This window comes from Cynocephalus volans, chromosome 2 (assembly GCF_027409185.1).
Source record: "Cynocephalus volans isolate mCynVol1 chromosome 2, mCynVol1.pri, whole genome shotgun sequence".
Lineage (NCBI taxonomy): Eukaryota > Metazoa > Chordata > Mammalia > Dermoptera > Cynocephalidae > Cynocephalus > Cynocephalus volans.
Genome location: NC_084461.1, coordinates 207,254,875 through 207,282,723, shown reverse-complemented (window position 1 = coordinate 207,282,723; position 27,849 = coordinate 207,254,875). Strand labels below are relative to the sequence as shown.

At 57.2% G+C, this 27,849-nt stretch overlaps 2 protein-coding genes across 4 annotated transcripts in view; one reads left to right on the top strand and one right to left on the bottom strand.

Moving 5' to 3' along the window:
• RSPH14 (radial spoke head 14 homolog) overlaps nucleotides 1–27,849 on the top strand; it is a 74,509-nt gene that overhangs the window by 26,433 nt on the left and 20,227 nt on the right. The gene's annotated exons all lie outside the window — the stretch shown is intronic.
• Nucleotides 1–27,849, bottom strand: part of GNAZ (G protein subunit alpha z) — a 52,136-nt gene that overhangs the window by 14,719 nt on the left and 9,568 nt on the right. The window contains exons 1-2 of one of the 3 annotated variants that reach the window (XM_063085922.1): nucleotides 20,209–20,280; nucleotides 11,785–13,020 (exon numbers count right to left, since the gene is read on the bottom strand). In XM_063085922.1, coding sequence (XP_062941992.1) covers nucleotides 11,785–12,507 — 723 coding nt within the window. In that variant the 5' untranslated portion in view covers nucleotides 12,508–13,020; nucleotides 20,209–20,280. Of the gene's footprint in view, nucleotides 1–11,784; nucleotides 13,021–16,204; nucleotides 16,394–20,208; nucleotides 20,281–27,849 lie in introns of those variants that run through there. The other 2 variants (XM_063085924.1, XM_063085923.1) reach the window with 2 other exon arrangements.

Sequence of the window (27,849 nt, the reverse complement as noted above, 5' to 3'; positions counted from 1 at the left end):
AGGGCTGCCCATCTGCTCTGCTGCCAGGCCCACTGTGGGCTGCCTTGCTTCTCCTTGAACTCTACCTTACCCCAGTCTTGGGTCCTAGTAGCCGAGAAACAGCAGTTATTTTGGGCAATGGTGAAATGAGTCACAACAGAAATGTGGTCAACAGGCACTAATCAGCCTGGAGCACAGCTGCCCCCTGACCACCCCCTCCCCCTCAGCCTCTAGAAGACACTGCTCGTCCTAAGAGGACACATCGGGGCTTGGCAGTCTCCCCTGGATGCCTTGGGCTGTCTTTCCACCACTTTTTCTCTGGACCCCAGGTGGTCACTGTAGACACTTCTTAAGCCCCTGCTGCATGCATAACACTCTTTTGCTTTGAGGGACAGAACAGAGCAAGGAGCAATCCTGGCTTAAGAGAACTGAGTCCCCCAGAGGAGGGTCACATGTGCTACCAACTGCCCAGCACCACGCCATGCAAGCTGGAGGGCAGGCAGTGTCTGGGCTGGATGCTGAAGATCGAGCCGACTTCTACAGGCTGTAGGCACAACCCACCAGGTGGGAGCGTGTCAGGGGAGCATGCCCTGGGGCACAGCATGGAGAGGGCCCAGTGACAGGCCGGGCATTCTGCTTGAGTTCTTTCCTGTGATGGCATCTTTGGGACACTTGGGGAGTCTGTCCACACCTTTCCTTCCTACAACCCCCCGCTCTCATCCAGCCCACCTCCCTGTTTCTGCTCTGTGACTACTGCCCTGTGCTAACCCTGCAGTGGCTTTTATCACAGGCTGAACCATGGTGCACTCTCCCTTTCCGTGGCCTTGTGGTGGCCGCCTTCTCACCTCAAGTACTTTGCCGTCCTGTCCTCCTGCATGGATAGCTCTTCCCCTGGGTTAATGGAGCTGGCTGGCTCCCTGACACCTTATCTGAAGTATATTCTAATCACGACCTCAACCCTGTCTTTTAATTCACTGCACAGCTTTTAGCACTGCTGGACCCTGTTCCTGTCATTGCTCATCGTCTGCCTGTGAGTGTAGCATGGTCTGTCTGGGGACTGCTCTCCCCAGTTCTGCTCAACACGGGGCAGATAGCATGTAGGGCCAGATGGTGCGTGCTGCAGGTGTTTGGTGTGGCAGCCATGTACAGGGGGCTGTGGTGAGAGCAGGTGTGGGTGCCTAGCTAACCCCTGTGCCCCTGGCCCCAACCTCCTGCACAGGTGCATCCACCCCTAGCCTGGCCCACAGATGGTCCAACCAGGGCTGAATGGGGGAGGGGTGTGTAGGCCTCACAGCTGCCCTAGTGGCCTCTGTGAGAATGCCTCAGGTACTGTAGCTGCAGCAGGCAGTAGGCCTTGCCCTGGCCTGGCCTCCCAGTGACAGCTGGCTTGTATCCTCTTTCACTGCAGCCTTGTCATTCAATGGGTCAATGTGGCAAGACAGACTGACAAGGTGTCTGATAAGCAGGTGCTCTTCTGGCTTTAAAAACATCAGGAACTATCTGATCCTGTAACTTGGTGGATGAAAACTTGGGTTGTTTTTTCATGATTTAGCACCCCCGGGCTTTTGTGTGCAGAGGCCCCAGGCCCCAACTCCACTGGTGTGTTCCCCTCAGTGGTTCGTGTGCTTCTTGCTGGAATGCTGTGCATGGACCCTGCTGCCCTGGCCCGTGCTCCCTCTACCCCAGCTGCTGCTGCCACCTGCAAACAGAGGTCCCCATCTGCAGGATCCGCCCAGTTAAAGAGGAGATTAGCAAGCGACACAGAAAGATTAGCAACTCGGGGTGGCTGCATCTTTCCCTAGGGATGGGAGAGAGAAGGACCACCGCTTCTCCCTTCCCTCATCTGTAGCTTATTACTATCACCTTCCCTTCTCCTAGCCCCTGCCCATCCCCAGGCACTGCCCAGCTGCTCGCACAGGCAGGGAGGGAGGGGCACATGCAGCTCAGGAGTGTCAGTGACGGATGGGGCTCCTCTGGGGTAAGGGTGTGTACCGCCAGGTCTAGAAGTCAGAAGAGCCTCTGTTTGTCTGTGTCACCCCCCACCAACTCTGCCCAGTGACAACTGCAGTGCTCATAGTAACAGCACCAGCCGGGCTGCCACTTCAAACAGCAAGGGCTGTTTAAACAAGATAACAGGCTGCGGTAAAGCCATAACTCAGGCCCTAATAGCCTGAAAAGCCCTTGCTCTGAACCCGCCAGAAACAACAGACAGCCACTTCCTGCCTTGTGCAGCAGTTCAGCCTCTGACAGCCTGGACAGTCCTGTTTGCTGGTCCCTGGGAGGGGGGCCTGGGGTGACCCTCAATAACAGCAAGGGTGGCTGCCTCCCAACCTTACCCAGCTCCCTGGGAAGTGGACAGCTGAGGGCCCTCCACAGGAGGTGGTGGCAGGACCTCCAGGTCAGAAGGCCTGGCTTCGCCACCTGGCCAACATGTTCTTGGAACCCAAGTTTCCTTAACTGTGGGCAGGGGGGCCACCCCCTGCCAGGCTGAGTGGCTTAGACATTGTGTGTGCATTGTCATGCCCTGGGCCAGGCTCTGTGCTGACTGCTTAAATCCACAGCCCTTCCGTTTCAATTTAGTCTGTCATCAACACACCCCACCCCCTGCCCCTCTCCACAGCTCTGAGCCCCCAGTGTACCTTGTGAACTGCCCTAACTCCGCCAGGTGACAAATGAGGGGGTCTGGAGCTATGCTGCTGGGCCAGCCTGGACCTGGGCAGTCCAGATAGATACAGGTGGCCACATGACTACCCTGGGACCACAGCCAGGCCAGTGCCCCACCCACCCCAGAGCCCCAGTGTGAGCTGGAGGAGGCGCTGTGCCCAGAGCATTTTCTCACTTCCCAGCTGGCAGCTTCACCCACCTGACAGCTTTCCCCAGGAGTCTGAGTGCAGCCACCAGGACACTGAGGCTCTGTCAAGCCCTGCCTGTCAGTGGCTGCCATTCCCTGGCATAGGCCCAGTGCCCCACACATCACGGTTTTGCTTTTTGCTCTCACCAGATCTCAGAATCAATAACTTGCAGGATCTTAGAGCTGGAGGGGAACGTTCCCACTCCCACAGGGGTTAGTCAAAGTCCCTGGGGAGGCACCATCCCAGAGTAAGTGTTGCGTGGGTGGTGGGTATCATGTAACTAGAGGGAGTGACTTAGGACTGCTCAAAGACCCCTAGTTCTGGGACTGCAAATTCCCACAAAATGCTGGGAGCATTTGTTCTGAGAGGGCCTGGAGCTTCCACATACTGCTCTCCCATTTCATGCCCAGGCCCAGAAAGGAAGAGCCCTGGGCCACACAGCAGCACTTGGGGATGAAGGTCCCAGGCCATTGGTCCTGTCCACTCTCACCTCAACCCCACATGCTCTCCTGCCCTGCTGAGAGGAGCCACCTCTTCCAAAGCCCCAGTGCATTTTTGCTTTAGCTGAAATAGGAACTGTTTCCTATTTGTTCTTGTGTTAAATCTTGCTACCTTGATCTAAGTATCCCCTGCTTTCAGTCACTGATGGGAAGTTAACAAAAAGCAGGACACAGGTGCATGGTAGACTAAAACTGTCAACACAGATACAGGCCTGGCCAGGGGCTTGCACATCGTCACCGTGGGAGGAAACTGTAGTGCAAGAAGCTCCTCCTATTTTCAGCCCCAGAGGACTCCCTGGCACCCACAGCCCAACACCCTTGCCTGGCATCGTTCAGCAAGGTGTGTGTACTCTGCACTCCTGGCCACTTGGGCTACAGCCCCGGGTCCACACTGGTAGGCAGAAGGGCCTGTGAAACCACCTGCAGCAGGCCCAGGCTGGTTCTTGCAAGGGACGTGAGAAATGGGGGTGGGGGGTGAGATCCCAGAGGGAAATCTCTGCCTGTGGCCAACAAGATGGATTTCAGAAATGCTCATCCTTAAAACAACAAATTTGGGTCATTACTGCCCTAATCCTGGCATCTCCATCTGTAGGAGGCGAAGGGCTGGAGTAAGCTCAGCCTTCCTGAGTCTCAAGCTCCATCTAAAATCTGGTCAAAGCAACAGAGCCTCTTCTGAGAAGAACGCACGTATGCAGCCACACAATCCAGATGCCACTTAGGGAATTTAGGAGGGCCCTGGAGTCCCTCCATGGCTCCTAGGTGCTGCTCCAACAGGGGCCTGGAGATGGGAATGGCTGCTCCTGGCCCCAGCACCGTCACTGCATGTGCTGAGGTGGTGGCTGAGGGCTTTATCCTGCCCAGAATGCCATGGCTGGTCCATGCTGTGAGGACCCTTTGGAGGGACTGTCGGAAGAATGTGGAGGGATCAGAGCATCAAGGACAGGGCTTCCGGCCTTTCCTGAGTAGCTGCCTGTAGGAAAGATGACTTCTGCATCCCTGGCTGTATGTGCCAACAGCAGCCAAGAAGTCACTTAGGGAGGCTGGTGTGCAGCATGGCCACTTCTAAGCCCTTACCAGCAGCAGGGACCGGGGTGGCCCCAGACTAAGGACTCCTGGGCTGTCCGTCTCCACTCTGGCTTCAGTGGGAACATGTGCTTGAGCCAACTCTGGAGTGGCTTTTTTGAGATGAAACCTTTGTATAGTGATCAAGGCTTAGACTCAAGACCATTCCCAAGGCCTCCACATTTACTATGCTACAGGCTATGACCTACTGGTATGTTGAAAAAGCCATGCAGTGGGTTATGAGTAGCCATTAAAAAAAAACAGATGGGAAAGCAGAGTGCCTTGTGCTGTGCTGTCACTGTCGTGGACACGCCCCACACTTGCCACCGTTCTCAGCAGACCCAGAGTTCTGGGCGCCATGGGGCGAAGTGCAGGCACAGGTAACAGCACAGACATCACTACAACTGTGTCCTTCTATATTGAGGCTTAAACTTGGCCACAACCACAGAAAAGCAGAAGAAAATGCCCCATTATAGGCTTTCTGTCTGTGTCCTCTACAAGCACATTTTCTATCCTGAGCTGCAGCCAGTCTCACTTTATAGTTGAAGATGCAAAGGTTGGACAAGCTTGTCCAAGCAGAGGCCCGCAGGGCAGGGCCCACATCTGCTCCGTACTGTCCCCTCGCCTCCTGCGGTCCCTTCATTGGGCAGATGGGGCTAAAAGAGAAGCAGGAAAAGATGTGACGGGGAGCCTGGCAGGCACCAAATAAAGGGCCACATGGTGTAGACATGTCCCTTTAACTTCTCTCCTGCTGGGCTGTGGGTGGGAAGCCACCTAAGAACCACAGTTTGTCTAGTTTGGCTGTTGCCAGAGTGCTGTCTTTTGAACAGGTTTTCAGGAGCCCTGGGACACAAGAGCCAGGACCTGTGGCTTCTGGGGAATGCTGAGTGGGTCACAGGTTTTCCAGTTCCCACCTGTCGCTGCTTGAGGGAGGCTGGGTAGCCCTACAGGGAAGGAACTTGCCCATGGTCACTCCTCTGGCTGGACTGAGGTGTTCTGGAGGCTCCAGACCTTCTCAGGACCCTGTTGAGCTTCTCGTGGTGTCACCACAGGCCAGGGAAAGGTGTGTGGGGCTGCAACCCTGGGTGGCTTTGGCTGGGAACCTGAGGCCAGGAGGTCCAGGGCCCCTAGCTAACTGTGGTATTTTTATTAATGAAATTAGAGAAAGTGCATGAGCCAAGGAGGCATCCACCACAGGGTGTGATGGAGAAGGGATTAGGGCGAGCTGCAGCCCAGGCTTCCGGGCGGGCCTGAACTTGTCCTCCATCCAGTCAGGAGCCACGTTCAGGGAGACGGACACCTTTCTCTGTCCTGGGCAACACTGGGTGTCCCTGTCACATGCCCAGGGCCCATCTTCCTAGCTGACTGCCATTCCAATCTCTTCAGAAACTCTAGACAGTGGGAGCCAGTGGGGCCTTGGGAGCCCTACAGATGGGTGAAGAGGGCCGTCTCCCTGTCAGAATAGACGCCTTTCTGTCTCACAGGCAGACCTTGGTGCTCTACCCTGTCCTCACCATGCTCTCGTGTTGTTCAGGGCATTGTGGGACTCCCCTGGGTGGCAGACCCCCTCCCCCAGCCTACACTGGTTACCAGGGGTCCCCAAGACAGCGAGGCCCCCAATGCTTTCAGTCTCTGCCCTACAGTCTGCTCTTGATAAGTAGAAAAATTATCTTTCCGTTCTTGGGTTATACAAATCCTTTAAAACAATAATAATCTATGTCTTAAACCCAGAGCTGTTCTGATGTGTGTGTAACTAGCAGAGCTAATGCGCTCAGGAAATTAATTAACCACTGGCCCGGACAGGCTGAGCGGATGTGTGGTGGGAAACAACTCTGCCCTGAAGCTCTTGGTGCTCCTCAAAGAGGGGCATCGCCGTGAGCGTCCAGGGTGGTCACGTGGCAGAGACCTGATCCGAACCCCAGCTCCTCCACTGTAGAGTGTTCAGGCAGGGACGCCCACCCCAGGCTATGCTGGGGACTGGACACCACACCTGGGACCTTGCCCTGCTGGAGGACACTGACTGCCCCAGCTCTCCATGCAGGGTACTGTGCATGGTGCCATGCTCCTTGTGGCCCCCAAAACGGTCCACTGGATCCTTCCTTTGCTAGCTGCCCCCATGGCCCCCACCGCCTGAGGCTCTGGCTGGACTCTGCAAGATCCAGATCAGATTACCAGCCCCACCTTCTGCCCAAACCCCCCAGGCCCTGCTCCCAAGTCTGGGCCCCCTTCTCTCCTGCAAGTTGGTCTCTGGGGCAGAGCAGGCTCTCCTGGTTTCTTTGGACCCAGGCAGCTGCTTCACAGGGCTACCTCAAGGCTAGCCACAGTGAGCACAAGGCCAGCATTGGTGGGTAACAGGGAACCAGGTGAGGCCATCCCTGGGCATTGGGTTCTCCAGTGGCTGATTGATGCTGTCACCAGCTGACTTCAGGGGAGGAAGGGATACAACTGTCTGTTTCTAGACCATAAGCTCATCAGGCCCAAGGCATACTATGTCCTCAAATAGGTTCCTGGACATGCTCCCTTCTCCACCCCTCCCTCTCTCTCTCTCTCTGCCTATGGCAGGCTGGTGCCAGCACCCCATGGGAATGCACGTGAAGCCTAGGACCCTGGGTGAGTAGACACTCATCACTTGCTGACTGGGGACCACAGGCTCAGAGCAACCCAGGATCCACTGTGGTGAGAATAGTTAGGGCTAAGACAAGTGCCAGGTGTGGTGGGGCTGTTGACCTGCCTGGAGGTGGGGAGCGGCTCCCCAGGACCCCAAGAACCCCAGGACAAGGGACCAATGGCCAGGGCTTGGCAGAGGCCACCCACCTGGAGTCTGGCTGCTGAAGCATCCACCACCTGCAGAACTTGCTCCCAAAATCATGTCCTTGTGTCCTGCCCATCCTTGGAGTACCCTCCCTGACGTGTAAACAGCTATCTTTGGTAGGTGGTAGAAATACCAGGCCTCCCATGGTGAGCACTGGTATGGCCCAGCCCTCCTGTGGGGCCTGAGTGGCCACCACTGGTCATACATGAAAGCAAAACAGGGGACACCCTGGAACTGCTCCTGTGGCTCTGCAAAGAAGGGGCAGGTGTCTTGGCAGCACAAGAGTTTGTGGACATGAAGCTGTGGCTGTGCTGGTGTGACTGTCCCCCCACCCTCACGCCTCGAGCCTGGGCCCTGCACCTGCACAGCGGGTACACAGCAGGTGCACAATGGGCCCTCCATGGGGCTGGGAATGCTGACAGCTCCACAGGGAAATGGGCAGTGAGTTCCTGGTGGGTTTCCACATGAGAACATTTGACGCTTTACAAGCAGCCCTTTTAATCTGTCTCTTCTGAATGATCCCTCCATTGTTAGGCGGCCACAGAGTCCATTAGCTGAGCTGTAAGGGCAGCACTTGCGTGGCAAGTGGCTGCCTCCCCAAACTGCCCAAGGCTCCCAGCAAGGGTGCTGGTGTCCCCCTGACATCCACTGTGTCTCCAATGTGGGAAGTGTGGACACAGGCCCCGCTGGTCACGGCCACCCTTGTTTGTCCCTCCATACAGGCAGGTGGGTACCGGCTTCTCACTTCTCCTTTTCTGCAGTCCTCCTGAGGCCGCAGAGTGACCATCTCTGTGACTGAGCCTTGTGTAAATGCAGTAAAAGGGAGGGACAGAGCCCCTGCCGTGGGCCTGGCTGAGTGAGCAGCCCGTGGTGGTTCCTCATGTGGGTGGGCAGCCAGCTAGTGCTGCCTGCATCTGAGGCTCAGCACCCCACCCGTGACAGAGACCACAGGCACTGCTGCCGCCCTGCAGGATCAGCCAGGGGATGGGTGCCCAAGAGAAATCTCCACGTGTCCCTGGGCTGTGTTCTGGCCTCTCGTGCTGTCTGGAAGAGTCTGCCAGGGCTGCAAGGGGGACGGGTCCCGGGCAGGTGGAGGATCCATCAAATCAGTCTAGGACGGGGATGGGACAAGAGTGGGACTAGTGGCTGAGGATTGGCATGGCTCCTGTATCTGCAGTTGCTATGGTCCATGGACACCCAGAATCTGCCTTGTGTCGCTCCAAGGTGCTGCCCTGCACTCGCTGCAGCCCTCACACCCAGGAGCCCAGAGATGCTGACGTGCTCCTTGGCAACGTGCTGACGCAGAAGCCAGCGGGTGGCTGGAGGGGGGGGGGACTGTGGCTCCTTCGTGAGGCATGGGGGTTGCGGGGGAGACATCGCCAGCTTCCGTCAGAGAAGACAAGGCCTCGGGAGCTGGGGAAAGAAGGAGAGCTCTGGAATAGCCATGTCCAGAACCTTGGCACTGGGCCCCAAGGTTCATTCGGCTTTTGCAAAAATTGGCATGGCCTGTTCTAGGCTGACTCGAGTTTGACAGGGCCTGGGGAGGATAGTTCAGAGCACTGCAGAAGGAAAAGGCAGAGGGTGGCAGCCCTGTGCTAGCTCCCGTGCTGGCACTAGCCCTGGCCCAGCTGGAGGGAGGGCAGGGGTAGGGAATAGGCAGGCTGTCCTCACCGCCGGCAGCACTGGGAGGCCGGCCCACCTCCAGGGCCAGCCCCAGCCAGCTAGAGGAATCATGGGAGGGTATTGTCTTTCCTCAGCAGCCTGTTTGTTTTCCATCCCCAGATATTACTGGTGGAGCATGAAAGGTCAGAACCATTTGGAATCCAGTGAATTTCCAGCCTCGCTTGGGTTTCTCATCAAGAATTTCCTTTTCTGGTGAACAAGCACTTCCCCAAGCCTGCAGAGACAGGGTGGTGGTGGGGTGCAGGCCTGGCTGTCACCACCAGTCCCTCCCTTTAGAAAATGCCTCACAGAGAGCCCCACGGCCAGACTAGTAGCTGCTGTCCCTGCTCAGGGCTGCCCACTGTGCCTCCCCACAGGGACAGGGCTGGGAGAAGGCTAGAGACTCAAGGCCCCATGGGAGCCCCACTTAGTCCATCGAGTGCCTGTTGCCAGCAGCTTGCTTGCATTAGACTTGATGGAGGGGTGAGAAGGCAGTGGGCTGGGTCAGGGAAGGCCTCCCGAGGACATGTTGCTTTGGATGAGACCTCAAGGGCAGGGGGCAGGGGAACGAGGGGCAGGGAACAGGGTGGCCATGAGCTTAAGGATGGACAGAGCAGTGCTGTGGGAGTGAAATGAGCTGACGATGGCCACAGGAGAGGGAGAGAAGAGAGGCAGCACGGCGGGGGCATGGGCTGGCCAGAGCCAGGAACACTGGGGCAGGCGAAGGCTGGGCCTTGGGCCTGTCTTTGAGGACACTTGGGCCACCTCCTTGTTGATAGGTTCAGAGAGTCAAAGCCTTCGATGAAGCACAGGACAAACACGGCCTTCCGGGTCCTGGCACACCTCTGGGCACAGGCTTGGCAGGCACAGCCTGCCAAAGAATGGCTCTGGGAACCAACCTGGCGCCGAGGGAACATGCCATGCTCACCCTGGAGTTGATGGATAAGAAAGCCACTAGATCCGAGTGGGAAAGACTTCAAAGTGCCAGTGCTCGCCAGACACAAGGTGCAGCAGAAATGAGCAGAAGCCCAGGGGGCTGAACACCCAAGCCCGGGTGACTGGCAGCTGCAGGGTGGCTGGCAGACCTGCCACGGCTCCATCCCTGGGGCATCCCCTCATCTGCTGGGACATTCCCTCTGTCCAGAACCACACAATGGGGGCAGCCAGAGGAGTAAGGGAAACTAGAACCCTAAGGGACCATTCACAGAGCCAATGCTGGGAGCAGGTGAACTGCAGGTAGCCACAGGCTTGCCCCCCCTTCCTGTGGATACAGCATCTGGGCCCATTGCCTCTCCTACTGGGGACACCATCAATACCTGGGCACAGCTCCAGGAAAGCCCCTAGATGCATGGAGAGGAGGGAAGGTAAGCCCTGCCTCCTGCTTCATGCCATCTGATGAAAGCCACAGACCTTTTCTCTGCCCAGACAGCACTCAGGCACCAGCACCATGGCCAACACCTGGAGCAACCCAGACTCCCTTGGGGGCCACAGGCCCGAAGTTAGAACCCTTGGCTGAACCTAAAGAATAAAGCTTGCCTTAACAAGACCAGGTGAAGGAGAGAGCCTGACTGGGCCCTCATCTCCCAGCATAGGGGAGTTCCATGTTCAAAGCACTCCCTACGAGTGTCATGACCCTCCCCTGAGCCCTGGGGCAGCTACAGCCACACCCTTGGCTCCTCAGGAAACTCCCTTTGCCCCGACTCCTTCTCCCCCAGGGTCCTTCTCCCCCAGGGTGAAAGGCTTCTCTCTTAAGGGCAGATTCGGGGTCTTCACTCAGGGCTCCTGCCTATCACAAAACCTCTGCTGAGTGGGACAGCCCCAGGGTGGGGAGGCCCTGGCCACGCCCATCCCTTGTCTGTCTACGTGGCCTCTACTGCTGCCACTCCTGGGCACCCAAGGAGACCATAGGTGCCTTGTGTGCAGGGCTTACTGCCTCGGTTGGGCCTGTGCATGCTGCCCACCCTCTCCTTGACAAGGGCCTGGCACCCCCGCTCCCTCCAGTAACTCCCCCCCACTCCCTGCACAGTGGTTTTCAGCCTGGGCAGGGGGATCAAAAGAATCCCAACACCTGCCTTATCCCACCCCCTCACCAAGCTCCCAACACCAGGATCCCAAGCCCAGGTCCTGGCACCCCTGGGATTAAACCTTCCGAATAGTTCTTAACCCCATCGACACCAAACTCTTGTGATCAAGATCGAGTTATGGGGGTGGCTGCTGTTCCCTGGACCTGCACGGTACCCAGCGCTGGGAGTAGCTTCATGGATTTGCCAAACCACCACATGGACCAACAATGGATGCCTGGCTGGATCCCATCCTCTCTTGTCCTCCAGCCTTCACACCCTGAGCCCTATAGGTGTGGAGTGTGGTCTGTTCCCTGTACTGAGGCGGGGGTGACCTGGGTGCCTGGGGCCTTCAAGTGCCACAAGGGCAGTGCCATCTGTTGCTGCTTGAGGGCAGCCATAGCTGATGGTGTGTCTCTGCCTAGTGGGCCTCCATCTGTGCAGCCCAGGGGTGCAGTTTTCACTTGGGTGGTGTTGGAGCCCCAAGTGCCTATGAGGTCAGAGTGGGGCCCTCCCCAGGCTGGGGCAGCCATGAAGACCTGACCTTATTAGGAAACTGTGAGGGCCCAGCACGGCCCTGATCACCAGGGGCCTCTCCTTTGGGGCTGACATCCCAGCAGCAGGTGTGACACCGAGGTACTGTGGTGCCACACTCCACACTTTGCTCTCTGAGCACAGCTCAAGGGGTGGGCCTGCCCCCACCTCACTGGAGCCTCCTCAGGCATCACGCAGGTGGGCCAGGCTTGTGCCAGGCTCCCCTTCTGACTGCAGCCCCTCACCACCGCCAGGAGCCCACCTGCTTCCCAAGAGCTCACTATAGTATGAACAAACAGAGGAAAATCCCAGGCTCCACTCACCGTCTGGTTATCCTCATAGAGCTTCAGGTCGTAGCCACTGAGCTCCACGCAGAAGATGATGGCTGTAACACCCTCAAAGCAATGGATCCACTTTTTGCGTTCTGACCTCTGCCCACCCACGTCCACCATCTTGAAGGTGAGCTCCTTGAAGGTGAACTTGTTCTCCACGATGCCCGTGGTCATGTCCCGGGAGCGCAGGATGTCCTCGACAGTGGGGATGTAGTCAGGTGCAGCAATGCGTTCCAGGTCATTCAGGTAGTAAGCCGCGTTGTCCTCCAGGTGGTACTCACTGGAGCGGCCAAAGCAGGCCTGTGCCCCGGGGTCAGCCCACAGCCGCCGCATGACACCCAGCAGCTCCGGAGTGATCTCGCCCTTACTCTCAGCGGGGCCAGTCAGCGCGAAGAGCTGCACTGCGTCGTAGGCGCGGTCGGGGTTGTGGAAGTCAATCTTGAGGGCGGCCAGGGCCCGGATGATGCGGGTCAGCGAGTCGATGGCGTTGTAGATGATGAGGGGCTTGTACTCCTTGCAGGCCTCCAGGTTGAAGCCGCCACTGTGGATGATCTTCATCTGCTTGACGATGGTGCTCTTGCCCGAGTTGCTGGTGCCCAGCAGGAGCAGCTTGATCTCACGGCGTTGCCGCTGGCTCTCGGAGCGCAGGTGGCGGTCGATTCTCCGGGACCGCCGCGCCGCCTCTTTTTCCTCTGAGCTTTGCCGACATCCCATGGTCCGGCAGCGGCAGGCCCAGACGGGAACACGGGACGGGGCGCCTCTCCCTCTCACCCGCTTTGCCTGGCCACTGAGCTAGACGGCCGTAGCGGGGGACACTGAAACACAGGCCAGTGCGCCCTGCAGACAAGAACCCAGCTGCCCTCAAAGCACTCAGTGCCTGCAGGGGGGCGAGGCCATGCCACCCTGCAGCCCCTGCCCCAGCATCTCTTCTCCAGCCGGCATGGCGCTCTGTGGAGCAGGGTGGTGGCCGCACCCTCTCCTCTAGTGACACTCCACCTCCCTTGTCAGCAGTGCGGCCTGATTTGCTGTAGTCATTCCCTGTCCTTGGCCGACCACGGTGGGAAGCCGTCTGCTTGCGTCTGCCTAGGCTGCTGCCCTCTGGTCGCTGGTTGCTGTGGCGATGCTGCTAAGCTTGGCTGGAGGGCCGGCCACTGGTGCTGCCTGCGCTCCCTGTGGCCCCCCTGCCTCAGGCTGCTCCTGCTCCTGGCCGTGCATCCGGCCCCTCACCTGCCAAACACAGAGAACAGCATGAGCCACCCAGTCTCCTCTTCCTGGCAGCCCCACCTCAGGCTGGATGGGGAAAGGAAGCCTTTCGGGATTATGGAAAGTGAAGCAGCTGAGGCTGGCTTCAGAAAACGGGCTGGGAAAAATCCATCAAATCCCCTCTCCTCCATGGAGTGCTGCAGGGTTAGCGTCCAAACCACAGCCAAACAAGCACACCTGGCTGCTGCCTGGCCAGTCTGCCTGAGCCAGGTGCAAGAGGGAGAGGAGGGCGGCGTGTGCGGGGCCACTGCCCATCAGCCCCAGACCTGGACTCGCCTCTGCCACCTACTGGACCCGGCTGACCTCATCCTCCTGAACCTCGGTCTCTGTCTGGTTAGGATTCAATAAGGGGAAACTGCTGTGATGCCCCGCAGGCCCTCTTGACCACGGGCACTGATGGAGCTCAGCCCCACTCTGTTTTACACTGGGGTCCTGGCCTTGGCCCTACCTTAAGGAGGCCCAGACCCGAAATAATTGGGCACCTCCCTGAGTCCCACCACCTCCTGCAGGATCTGGGTCACCACTGTTCTCAGGGAGAGACATGAACCAGAAGGCAGGCTCAGCCCCTGCCTTCTCTTGAGGTCACTCTGCCTGCTGGACTAGCCCTAGGAGTGAGCAGAAAGGCAGGGACTAAAGCAAAGTGGAGGCTGGGCCTTGTGGAGTGGGCAGGGGTGGCGTCACTGCTGGTAGGGTGAGGCAGAGCAAGGCTTGGGTTGAGATAGGGGGCAGGGCTTGCACAAGATGCTGTGGTGAAGTCCTTCTGGGAGGGCAATGTTGCCAGGTGTGGGAGGTGGGAGAGGCCAGAGCTCCCAAGGGCAGTGGTAATACTGAGTCCAGGGCAAGGAAGGGCAGTCCAGTGGCTTCCCAGTCCCAGGCTGAGTCTCTCACTGACCCTGAATGGGGCCTCAGCATCCACACTCCCCACCAGCCACCTGCTGACCAGCAGTGAGAGGGGACACCCCTGTGACCTGCCAGGAGTCTGGGCCAGGGCTCTCCCCCATCAGGGGCAGCCTCAAGGCTCAGGCTTCGGCCCCTGACTGGGAGCCCAGGGTGGCGCCTGCCCACACCTGCCCACACACACTTGCCTTCCTTCCCCTGACCTTTGTCCCTGCCTGGTCACCCCCAGACAGCCTCCCCTCATCCTGCCACAGCCAGTGTTCATCCCTCTAATGCCCCTATTGTCCCCACAGCAGGGCCCAGGTGGGAGGGCCCGAGGCAGACAGACCCCAACAGCCAAGCTTCTACCCTGTCACACTCCTAGGAGTGCCTCGCATCGCAAACTGAACCTGCCCAAACAGGTCGGCTCTCCCCACTGCTCTGCTCCGGCACCTCAGGAAATGGCACTCCATCCTCCCAGCTGTCACCCATACCACTCCCTGCCTGGCCCTCACCCCTCACAGACCTTCCACCACTAGTCCCAGTGATCCTGCTCTGAAGCACACCCAGGTTAGCCTGCTCTCTCCCAGCGGCTGTGGCTTTCCATGCTCTCCCCGCTCCCTGGGTCCACCTGCCTCTGAAAGCCGAGGGCTGCTGAAACATCTCTGATGCCGCCTCTCTTCCTTGGTCAAACCTCCACGATTCCCTATTGCTCTCAGGGTGGTAAGTCTCATCCTTTGGGCGGCCTGGCCCTGCTCGTCTCTCCCCTGCTGTGTGGCCTTGGCATCTTACTCCACGTCAGACCTGTCCCTCACTGGCCACAGGTATCTGTGAGGAGTTAAGCATCTAGCACAGAGCCTGGTAGTCAGCAAGTGCCAGCCAGTGGCAGTCACTACCACTGTCCCCGTCACTGTGTGTCCTCTTTTCTACCTTCTCAGATGGTTCCACCCTTTGCCCTGTCCTCTCCTTGCTGCCGCCTATACAGCAGCCCTCAGCTAATGTGTGACCTATGTGATCTGTGTTCTGACACCACCTCCTCCTCAGACCAGGAGTCCCAGGTGAGCAGGGCCTGTCCCGGCCTTGCCCCCCATCAGGAACAGAGCAGTGCTGAGCATACAGCAGGTACTCAGTAAACATTGGTGGGCAGAAGGAAGGAATCAGACTTGGAGAGGGCAAGGAACTTTCCCTCTTCTCTGCAGTCCCACCTGCCAGCAGCCATGGATGAGGGGAGCACCAGGGAACGCCCTAGAAATGTCTCTGCTGAGACACGAGTGATTAAATGGTCATTCAGCTCAGGCCCCATGGAAGTTGAAAATTATGCCTGAGAGTGGAAGCCCTGAGACAACCCCCCACCTCAGCAGAGTGGGTGCTAGCAGAGAATCTGCTTAAAGATGACACATACGTGATACATGAAGTACACATGTACACATACACACGTGTGTGCACACACACAAAACACACATGCAGGCAGGGGTCAGGGAGGTTATTCTCCAAGGAGCAATGAGTTCTGGGTTGTGGAATCACAGGGGATTTTTTTCTTCTTTGCACTTCACCATACTTTCTATATTTCCTTCAATGAACTTTTCACAGATAAAAGGTTTGTGTCATGGCATTAACAAGGCTGCCTCTCATCCCCCCGGGGTTTGCTTCTCTCTACCATGGACAGTCAGCGTGTGGGGGGTGGGGATCCTGTGGCTGCTCCCTCGTCCCTGCTGATGACCCAACAGCCCCTTGGGTGTACAAAGCGTCTACAGCCCAGGATGTCTCCCTCCACCCCAGCAGCTGCCTGGGCCCTCCCTCCTGAAGGCAGTGTCCGACCCGACCTGGCTGGGGATGGCCCCTGTCGTCATCACTTTTTCTCTTAATTTAGTGATTTAAAATCAGGCCCCAGCTGACTGATTCTCCTTCAGCTGGTCAGCGTCAGGGACAAAGATCGCCCAGAAAAGGTTCCTCCCAAATGAGCCTCCCAAGCTGTTTGCTGCCACCTGAGAAAAACAGGCTGCCAGCTGTGGAGACCCCATCTTCGGACAGGGTCTAGTCCAGGCAGTCGACATGGGAACCCCAGAGCTGCCCTGAACAGAGACGTGGCCACTTCCTGGCAGTGCAGCATAAGATCACCTCTGCCTCAGGTCCCTCTCAAACCCCAGACCCTTCACCCCCATAACATGGGCCTCGGGAGCTTGCCAAGCCCAGTACATGCTGTTCTCCACAGGGCTTGCTTCACAACCCCGGGCCACTTCCTGGGCCACTCTGCACCTGTGGCATTTCTCACCTGGCTTTTGTAGTGGACTTCTGCCTGCTCTCTGTAGGTCACCTCACGAAAGGCTGCCTCCCCCGCCAGCGCCGCTGGGGCACTCTCTCCTCTCTCCAGCAGCCCATGCGTCTCTGCACTGCACCCTCCCTTTCTCCGGTCTCTCCTGTGAGACTAAGATTTCCTTAAAAGTGGGGAGGCCGTGTGGTACAGGAGAAAGAGGCAGGCCCGTGCCCAATCCTGGCTTCACCCCACCGGTGGAGAGCGGTTCTGTGAGCCTGGCAGGTCCCTGTGGGCGGGGTACTTCCCCCTAACCCCCAGCTCCCTCTGTCACCCACACGGTCCACCGTGGGGACTAGACATGCCCTGCCCTGGTGGACCTCAGCCTGGTGCCAAGTCTAAAGGAGGGTGAACCACGTCCACCCAGCTTTCATCTTGCAAGGCAGGCAGAGAAGCTGCTCTGTCCAAGGATACGTGATTTGTACTTTGGGAAGCACGTGCTACACAACCTCAAGGCTGAGAGGCTGGGCTTCAGGGAATTGGGAGAGCCGGTGAGGGGAGTGGCTGGTAGCCTGGGGCCTGAACTCCTGTTGTCTGAAAGCTCTGAGCTGAAGGCTGACCACTGGTCCTTGATCAGTGCACACTGGCAACCACAGGGCAGTGCAAGAGCAAAGGGGAAATGGTGGTCAGGTGGTGACGTGAGCATTGGGGCCAAGTCTGTAGTCTGCATGGGGCAGCAACTGACCAACAGTAACACTGAGGGTGAGTCCCCTGCCCACAGCACCCTCTTCTTTCAGGTCGCCAGAACCAAATGGGCTGAAGGCCCCACCCAGAATTCTCACTGCAGCTCTGCAGGCTTAGCCAGTTTCTGGGGCTGGGCACAGACACAGGGGGGCCTGTGAACAAGGAACCTGGCCATGGTCCAAAGGAGACCTCAGGACAGTCCCACTTGCTCTGAGGATTGGCTTCTTTGCTTTCTGAGTTTAATCTGGGCTTTACTGGACATTGAAGGACTCCCCAAGTCCCAGAATGAAACCTGATGACAGTTGACCCAAAGGCAAAGGCCAAGAGTTGGACGACCACATTGTTGCCTGGCTCAGAAACTGCTCACGGGTCCCCAGGATCCAATACCCAGGACCCCTCACCACAGTGCTTCTGGGCATGACTGGAAATAAAGGAGGAATGGGTAAGGGAAAGAGCCTACCAGGCAGAAGAGGAGCATGTGCAAAGGTCCGGTGGTGGTGGCGGTGGTGGTGGTGGTGGTGGTGGTGGTGGTGGTGGTGGTGTGTGTGTGTGTAGGGGATGGGAGAGACGAACCATGGTGACTATGGAACTGAAGGAAGGTCAGAGTAGCTAGACACAGAGAGAGGAGAGGACAAAGTGAGAAGGGGCAAGGAGGACCAGGAGAGGTCCAACTGGGGCCTTGCTCTTCATTGCAGAAAAACCGGAAGCCACTGAAGGGTTTTAAGCCATGTGTGCAGGTGGATGTTAGTGACAGTGTGTGGTTGCCTGTGCGCAGGTCTGTGTATAGGTGTTTGTGCGCACATGCAGGTCCATGCCCATGTCTACACGTGGTTGTGCGTGTGCAGACCCATCCGAATGTGTACACACACAGCTGCATGTGTACCAGGGCACGCACATATCATGTGGAGAGGAGGGACCAGATGTGGGGTGGAGGCAGGTTGAGGCGAGTGGCTCAGTTATCTCACACTTGCCTACCGAGCTGTGGCTTTCTGCCTGCACTTGGTGGTAGTGGTGGTGGTTGGGGGGGGGGGGCAGGGAGAACTACTGAACAAGGCAGACCTGGTCCCTGCATCTGCTCAGGTGGGGAGGGCAGGAGTCAGACCATAGATAGTGAATAATATTGAGTGACCGAATTTGGAAACAGAACCAGATGAGCAGGGTTGGGAGTGGGGGTGCAGGCCTGCAAATGTGGGCAGGGCTGGCTTCCTGACAGGTGAGAGACCAGCATGAACAAAGTGGTGAAGGAAGCCCACAAGTAGGCATATGGGTATCAGGGAATTGCTGTTGCAAAGGCCCTGAGGTGGGGACCTGGCCAGTCTGTAGGACAGGAAGGAGAGTGAGGGTGGGAGGTCACTGTTAAGGTGAGTTGGGAGCCAGCTAGGGTTTGGGCAAGGAATGCTGTGACCTGCCCTAAGTGTGACCAGCATCACTCTGGCTGCTCGGCTAAGGCTTGACCAGGAAATTGGGGGGTCTTCTTCACGCAGATGTACAGGGAGAGGGCAGCAATGTGGGTGAGGGCTGAGGAGAGGTGGATGCAGCAGGGGCTCTGAGAGACACCTGGGCTATACAAAGGACAGTGCCTGATGATGGAGTGGCGGATGGGTGGGGGTAGGAGGTGTTCAGGGCACCCCAAGCTCTGGCCAGCAAGCTGGGAGCAGGGGTGGCTTTTGGAGCACGGCCACTGGGAGGAAGCAGCAGTGTGGGGGAGCTGTCAGCTGTCCCCGTAGTGCAGGCCCATGCTGTGCCTATGGCAGGGACTCAGTACAGATGTGTGGACTGTATCAGTGAAGCAACAGTCAGCCCCCACAACCCCGCCCCCAGCAGGTGTGTCGCGTTTGAGGCATGCAGAGCATGACGGATTCACCAGGGAGTCGCTTATGACTTGGTGGGACATAGGGTCAGGCACCAGGCCTGACAATGTAGGCAGCCAGTGGCCAAGGGGCCTGTGCAGGCTGAGCTCAGGCCAATCTGCAGATGCCCTGCCTTCTCCCTAGCAGTCCTGGGAGACTAGCTTCTCTTGGCCGATAACTCTTGACAAGCTTCCACTCTGACTTGCCTACCCAAAGGTTGCCAGGGTGCAATATTCAATCCCACTCAGGGATCCCTCGGCTGGAAGCTGCTCACTTCCTGTGATCTCAGGCAAGGCCCTTCAGCACAGGCGCAAACTATCTCTAACAAGACCCTCCCCCCGCATCCTGGTCCCCTGGCCCTGGTCCCCACTGTCTGCCTCGCAAGCCTGGCCTTCCCCTAGACATGGCCCTCTCAAGGCTGTTCACATAATAGATGTTGGGTGACAGTCCTGAGACAGGGTGGGCACAAGATCATGAAAGGACAGTGCCGCCACCTCTCTTAGGGCCTTTGCATCCTGGACACCCTCTACGCCAGGAGCCAATGTTCTCCCCAGGCGCGATCTCTGGAGGCTTGACTGTACTGGGCACAGAGCCTGGGCCATGCAACACCCATGTCCACGGTAGCCTGGACTCACCAGGGCAGAGTCAAGCTGTGGCCCGACAGCTCAGCCTGCCACCCAGACCTCTAACCTCTCCCGAAATGCTTTGCCCAGGGTCTCCTCCACACCAGCCAATGGAGTTATCTCCTCAGGCGGGAGAAGGCAACTCACAGCCAAGGTCACTGAAGGTGTCGCTGCCCAAGCCAGGCTAAGCCAGGGGAACTTTAGGGTGAGAAGACTTATCGGCTTACAGGCCGGGCTCCCTCATCACCATGCCCCACTTCCCCTCACTCTCCAGAGCCCTAGCTGCCTGCCTTCAGAAAAGCCTGCCCCACACCGAGCCTGGGCTGCCAGAAAAGGTGAGCCGGGACAGGCTGATGGTTCAACATGCAGACCCTTCCCCAGGAAGGTAGCTTAGGCTTGTTGGGGAGATGGAACTGAACGAGACTGTGAATGGATGGAGAGGTATGGTCATGTCTGACGCCCAAGCAAAGACCACTCAGATGGCCAGCCCTGCTGGGGACAGAGTGGGATAGGACTCCAAGAGGTGGCAGGCAGCTCAGGCCACAGGGCCAGCAAGGCAGAGAGAGGCCACAACCCCACTGTGCTCTCAGTCCTCTCCCAGATACAACACCTCTGAATCCTCAAGACTCCCTGCCTTACCACACCCCCCAGCCTGAGGCTCCAGCCTGAGTGTGCCCAGTCCCAGCATGGGGATCAGCGGTTCTGTAGTCCCAGGCCTGGAGGTGGCAGCAGGAGTCACGGCACCCATCACAGACCAACAAGTCCTTTCCACCCCACAAGAGTTGCCCCCAGGGCTGTCTGCGCCTACCTGCCCCTCGCCCTGCCCTGGAGTCCCCCATGGAGGAAAAGCAGCTCAGAGCACCCGAGTGGGGCTATGACTCAGCACTGTCCCCCCCGCACCCGCCCTGGTTTGCTCAGACGCCTTCCGCACTGGCAGTGGCAGCCCGTCCACCTGCCAGCTCCAGCTTGGCACCCAGTGGCCGCTCTGTAGTGACCTAGGAGGGGTTGGAGGGAGGAGGCTGGCCCAGTGGCAGATCTTTGCGCTCATCCAGTGTCTCTGACTGCAAGCTGTTCCTCACACAAGGATGCTGGCCAGTGTGGGGAAGGCCCCAGCCCCACAGCCAGCCCACGTTGTCAGAGTCTGCAGGGAAGGGCAGGAGAAAATGACTTTGGGGTACCCTGGACCAACACCTGGGTACACAGGCGGCTTCCACACAACTCTGCGCTGGCCTTGGGTCACCCAACATGCTGGTCAGGAGGTACTTTCCAGGCCTGTGCTCAGCCATGGTATTTCTATCTTCTTTCAAAGAGTGGGTCCTCTCCCTGCCCCCTGGGACCGCCCTCCCTGCTTTAGCTCCTGCTGTGGCTCTATTTTAAATACTGAAGATCCAGAAAAGCCTGTGCCTGTGCCCACCACTGATGATCAGTTTTCCTCCCCTCTTAATAAGGGAACATTTTCCACTGCCCTTTTACATCTGGCTATTGGAGTCGAGTTCTCTGCTTCCAGTTGACATACTGCCCGTTCCTTTCCTGTCCGAGAGTCACATCCCTTCATTAGCTTTTCTCAGAGCCCAGCCTGGACCTGCAGGGGCCTTCTCAGCAGCAGTGGCTCCACTGAGGTCTCTGAGGAGCCAGGCGTCCTTTGTGCTGCCCGGTTCTGTCCGTTCTAACTTCCCTCCCTTGCTACCCCAGCCTCTACCCAGTGTGAAGGGTCTCACGACTGTACATTTCTCCTCTCCAGCTGGAGCCCTATGGTGGTCTCCTCCCGCACTCATCACCCTAATCGTCTGGTCACAGGCCAGGGTCCCAGTAGACTCTTCATGGAGCCATTTCCACACGTGTTTTTGGCTGATCAGGGGCAGCTGCGGGCTGCGCCCTGGGGAAGGTCTGTCCCAGGGAAGCTGGGCATGGTGGGGCCAGGAGAGGGCTTTGCATCCTGGCCATGGCTTGGCTGTGCTTTCTCGGCTGCTGGGGCCACTAGGAGGAGGCAAAGGTGCACAGGGAGCCTGGGTCCAGAGGTCCATGGCTGAAGACACTCAGGGACAGCTGCACCTACATCCTGCTGTGTCTGCCCCCGCTGCTGGGCCCTGCTGTGCTTGCATGACGTGTTATCTCATGGAAGAGGAGACCTGGGAAGTGGCCACAACCTTATTCACGTAAAAACCAAGGTTTAAAGAGAAGAGGTGACTTCCTCAGCGTTGCCCAACTGGGAGTCCACAGAGCTCAGCTTCCACCAAGCCCACCGACTCCCGAGCAGCGCCAGACCACAGCCTAACCTGGGCCATGTCTGCGTATCACCTGCTGTTTTTACTCAACTTTTTCTTTGAGTTGACTTGCCTTTTTAACTTAAATAAATGTACTTTTAAAAGAACTTTATATTCCTACTTTAAATGGAAAGCCAGAATCACTCACCATAGATGGAAGTAATCTAAAATATGAAACAGCATGAAGGAACTGCTTTTGCTGCTAGCCAGGGACCGGAGCCTGCAGAAGGGGCCAGGTGAGGCCACTCACTGTTTGCTAAACAACAGGGATTAGCACCTGCTGGAGGGTGTGAGAGCCATGCCGGCACCAAACTGGGATTTTCTCCTTGAAGGAAAAGGGTTGAGAGGGAAACAAAAAAGGATTACCTTCCTCACGGGAAGGGTGAGTGCTGTTTACAGCTATGGCCTCAGGCCACTTTGTATGGTCTGGTGGCCATGCAGCCCTTTGCTCTGTCCCCACTGCCTCCTGGGGATGCAGATGGGTACACAGGGAGCCTAGGCCAGAGGCCCTCTGTGCTGGGACACCCTGGGGTAGGGGATCCCAGGCTTTGGTGTCAATGCTGCACCCCTCATCTGCAGGCCAGAGGCCATCTCTCATCTCAGGAAAGTGAGTCACCCCTTCCCTGGCTCAGCCCCATTTGCCTATTCAGCAGAGCGTTTCTCCTGCTCCTCCTACATAACCCAGCACAGGTGCCCAGACCTGAGGCCCTCCACCCTCAGATCTGTACAGGCAACTGATCACTCACTCAACCCACTATGATCAATACTGTGCCCTCTCGGAATCAAGCCCTGGTGTGTGTGGCCATGCTTGGGCGTGGGAGACACAGTGGCGAACAAGCTGAGTCTGTGCGTCAAAGAGTTCATATTCCGGCTGGGGAGACTGTGAACACGTAAGGCAGCCAGGCCATTTCTGATAAGGAGCAGCACCGGGAGAAGAGGACTCAGTGAAAGATGTAAAATAGCAGCAGTGAGAAGAAACCGCTGAGGACACCAAGAGGCCCGGGTAATTCCCAGAGCTGACCCTGCAGATAGAGTGGATGGACGTTCTGTATGATTCCTGCATGCCCAGCCACAGCCCGGGGGAACCTTATCCCCTCCTCTGAGGAGGGGATTCAGTCTGGGAACTGCCCCTGAGAGCTCAGGGGTGCTCTGGAGGAGGCACCCCATCTGGGCTCAGGTGGCTGGCAGAGACAGGTTGAATGTCCTTGGTCAGGACTGGAGGGAACACTGGACACATTGGGGCTGGCACAGCCTCCTGGAGCAGCAGTTTTGCCGGACACGGGGAGAAGCGCTTGCTCATCACATGTGACAGCATGCCACATCGCTCCGACACGCATTGGTAGAGTTTCACACTAAACCAGACAGCACGCACTGGCATGAGGGAGCTAGGGTTGGCGTCCACATCTACGCTCGTCTGGGAGATTGGGGACCCATATTCCCTGCCTCCCCAGCACAGCACCGTCTGAAATGTCCTTTCTGAATGGCTCGCTGTCCAGCTCCCTGCTGGGCCTTGGGGTGGTGAAGGGAATAGTTGCCCGGGCATCCTGCCACTTGCTTAGCAGGTGTTCAGAGCAAGCTGGTGGGGGTGCGGGAGGGAATGAGTGGGGACAGACCCACATCCATGCACACTGCACCTGGGCTCCCCCAGCGCCTCTTCATGCCCCCTAGTGAGGCTGTCTGCAGGAAGAGCCTGATGGTTTTAGGCTTTTGATATAATACATATTTCTGGACTCAAAAGCCACATCTTCCAGAGGAGATAAAAACCCCTGCTTGCCTTGATGCCAGTGACACTGGACATGGAATGTGGACAGACCACCCTCTCAGGAACTGCCCTCTGGGGAAAGACTCTTGCACAGCCCCAACCCTGTCCTTCCTGTTAACCCCACAAGAACACTGGTCATACCTTCCTGGCTGCATCTCTCACACTGCCTGGCTGAAAGCGTCCCCCTTTGAGGGCTGGGGAGAGCCTCCTTTCTAATGAGGGACTCTAGCCACTGCAGCACCAAGCCCCGTCTGAGCCCTAGAGAACTCAGTCTGGACTCACCACCTGGCCCCGTGCAACCTTGAACCAAGTGTGATGTGCCGCCAGCTTGGCAGTGGGACTGGACCTCACCTGGGAAGAGGCAGGGATGCTCATAGACCGGCCCCGGAGCTACTGGCTCCTCCTGCAGGTGCCCTCCCTGACCACACTTGCCACCTCTTCTGAGCTCCGCCTACGGTTTTCCTGCTGTCCCCACTGCAGGTTGGTTGGGGCTCCTGCTCTGTCCCCCTCCCTCCCTCATTTGATGGCTCCGCTCAGCTTCCTTTGAAGCAGGTGCTCCGTGAAAGATTTTTCACAACAGATGGATGGGTAGATGGATGAACACACAAAAAATATTTGTACAGGGCCCAGAAGCTTCCCCAGCACTCCCTTTTGAGAGCGTTACCTAACATGACCCTTTCCCGGGAGCCTGTGGAGGGCAGGGCCTGCAGTAGAGGGATCATACTGCAGTCCACAGTGGCCACAGTGGGCTCAGGACCCATGGCCCATTCCTGGAGCCCTTCAAACCCTCAGGATATTGGGACCCAGCTCTGTTGGGTTCCTCTGAGACCCCTTTGCCTGTGCCTTGCTCTCCAAAACCCTGGGCCTCCCATGACCCCTTCTTGCTCCTGCTCCCACAAATACTTCCCAGATCTCACCTGCCCCTCCCCAAGCTGCAGGCTAGTCCCTGGGGGCTCCAAATTCAGCATGATTTCTAGTTCCTTCTGTGTGTGGCAAGAGTCCTCATCCTGAAGCTTCTCCTGCCCACCCCTCCTTTCTCTCACTCTCCCACCACCCCGGCAGCCCTCCCTGCAGGAGCCTCCTGCTTGGTCTCCCTTGTTGCCCTCCTACCTGCTCCCATCCCAGCCAGCTCATGCCCCACCTGGAACATGACCTTGACCACTTCACGCCTTGCTGAAATAAGATGGGAGCCTCTGGGGGTGAGGAGGAGGTGAGGCGGTGGACAACACAGACTGCCTGCAGCACACCCTGGGCTGAGTGCCCAGCCTGGCCCTGCTCTGGAGACCAGCATCTCCCGGTCTTTGGGCTTTTGCTCCATGTCCTCTTGTTCCAGAGAACCTCACACTTCTTGCAAGTTGCCCCTGGAATCTCCCCTGGAGTGGTCTAGGGCTCCAAGGACCCTTTGCCTCCCTATTCCGGGGGGAAGGGGCTCCCAGGTTGGTCTATCCTGGGAATTCAGCAATGTCACTGAGCAGTGCCCTTCTCCCCTTGGCTTTCATCACCTTGTCTCTGTTGAAGACCCACTGTTTACAACCTTTTCAAGTAGAATGACACCCCTCCCCCCATGCAAAAAAACCCCAAAAACTACAATGAAAAAAACCAACCTGCAGATTCCAACATTATTATATATATTTCTTTTTTTTTTTTTTCTTTTCATGACCGGTAAGGGGATCGCAACCCTTGGCTTGGTGTCGTCTGCACTGTGCTCAGCCAGTGAGTGCACCGGCCATTCCTATATAGGATCCAAACCCGTGGCGGGAGCGCAGCTGCGCTCCCAAGCGCCGCACTCTCCCGAGTGCGCCACAGGGCCGGCCCTGTATATATTTCTAATATTCATTCATGACCAAAATTTGCAATCAAACTTGGGACTACTGGTTGGTCTACTGAAAAGTGAGTAAAAATAGGGTGCCATAAGAAACGATACACACACACTTTAAATATTTTATTTTCATGTAAAACAGACAAATGTACTTTGGTAGAGGGCCAAGATCTTTTCTTGGAGCACAGGTTCAAGTTCTGGGGGTATGGTCGCTGTTCCTGCTTAACCACAGCATACATTGTGCAACGTCCAGTTTAGTTTCACCAACACAATTGAGGTGGTAAAGTAACCGGAATCTGAGGCCTAGGTTGTCCTGACTTCCGGTCCCCAAACCTATAATTGTCCTGCCCACAACAAACCTAACCACAGCTTTTACTGAGGTTTTCCAAAGCATCCCCTTTAGTTTGGATAGGAACCCTCTTTATATTCATATTCCATCAGTTTATATAATATTCAAGGACGTAACTACAATAAGTAGTACAGTGGGCGTACATAGCCTTGGGACAAACACAATGGATTCACACGGGGGTTTAGGCAGGAGTGCATGGGGGTTCCAGAGGGTTGCTCATTGTCCTGGAGCATTCGGCCTGCTCTGGACACAGGTGGCGTTTTTTCTGGTAAGAATGGAAAGCATCGGTTAATCCGGCGAGCACTGATGACAGAGGTAAAAAGGGTCTCTGTGCACCAAGATTTCTGTAAGGCTTGTAAATAACTTTGCATTTCACTTATCACAACAGCTTCTGCAAACTTGAAAAATGATCGCATGTGCATATGTCCTGATTTGAGGCCTGGGGACTACCATGTCTGCGGGTTCTCTGCAGCCACTCGAAAATCACTGAGGCCCATACCACTGGGTCAGCTTTTCCATGCACCCCCCATAACCTGCCTGGCAGGCCTGGCACCTGCAGATCTGCAGCAGGTCTCCCCTTAAAAGCAGACCTCCCTGTCTTTGCCTCCTCCAAGCTCCCTGCTTATTTTGAAGCCACAGTCCGAGTGGATGGGAAGAAGGACCAGGGTTAGTGTACACAGTGTCCCCCTTATCTGCAGACAGGCTCCAACCCCATCAATGGCTCTGACACAGCTGGGCGGTTCACAGCATCTCAGCCTCTCAGTGTCTTTCTGCTAAAGGGGACTCAAGATGACCAGGGGGGCCCTTCCCTGTGGGCCTGTGCTGTCCTGGCTCTAGACAACCTCAGTCGTGTGTCCAGTCTTCTGGCCTACAGCCACCAAGGCGGACCAGACAAGAGGTGATAGCATCACCTGAGGAACACTGACTCAGGAGGAAATTGGGCTAGATATTCCTCTAGGCCAGGAGTAAATAAATAAGTAAAAACAGAAAGGTTCCACCTACCAAGGGAAGGAGGAAATGACAGCAGAGAAGAAGTGGGGCTTTCAATAAGAGCCAAATCAAAGGGGTTAATAATGCCTCAGGGTGAAACGTGTCCCCAGGCTCTTGGCTCCTGTTTCGTAATTGCTGACTTTCAATCAGGCTCCTTGGTTGCGGGGGAATCTGATTTCACCATTCTGGGTCTCTAGCCCTGCAATTTCCTGACCCCTGCCTCTGAATGTGGCATCCCATAACCATCGCCACCCCCCACTGGATCCTCTGGCAGGTGGCTCTATGGGGCCAGACCAATGACCAGCTCTTTCCCAGTATTCCTCCTGTCTCCTTCCAGCCCCTCTTCTGTCTTTCCCCCTGGAAGGTGAGCAGCACTCCTATCCGTGCCCTTTTCCTTCCTTGCCCTGCCCCACAGCCTGCTTCCCAAGCCTTCTCAACTCACACTTGCGTGCGTGCTGAAACCCAGCTCACGCCGGGGAACTGGAGGTGCCAAGGTGGCGGAGCTCTATGAGAAGTGCAGATTCCTGGGCCCACCTCCCAAGGTCTGAGGAAGGGCCCAAGAACGTACATGGTGCCAAGCTCTGTGGGTCCTCCTGGGGCCAGTGGCCTGGGGCTCCTGCACTGGGAAGCTGTTGCAGGTGACTCTTGGTGGCTGGCACTGGCTCTTGCATCTGTGACAGGCCACCCCTGGAGTCTCCCAGCCTGCAGTAGCCCTGACCCCCATCTTGATATAGTCCTTGAGAAGTGAGGTGCAGGTGTGAGCTGTCGGACTGCAGCTAGACCATAGTGTGACAGGAAAGGGGAGCTGGGGCTCTGCATGCCCAGCCACGGGTCAGCGTCTACTACAGGACCAGCATGCCTTCTCTCTACCCACTTCTCTTCTAACAGGGTCTGGCGCCTTGGGGTAGGGTTGGGCCCAGCTGGCCTCAGGGGAGCCCTCAGTTGACCTTCCCACACTGCCCAGCCCAGCCCAGCCCAAGCCTCTCATCTGGATGGCAGTGGTGACCTTGCTGGTCTCCTTGCTGTCCCAGGCCCTGTACTCTGTCCTCCACCAGCGGCCAGGTGATGCTCATAAAAACAAGGCAGAGAGCCTCTCTCTTGTACTGGAAGCCTCACACTGGCCATCTCAGTCCAGAGCTAGAGTCTAAGTCCTTCCAGGCCCCCAGGGCTCCTTTCCTCCCTCCACTGCTGTTGCACTGACCCTTGCATATACCTCACCGGCTCTCAGCTCGGGGCCTTTGCACTAGCTGTTCCTTCCACTTGGA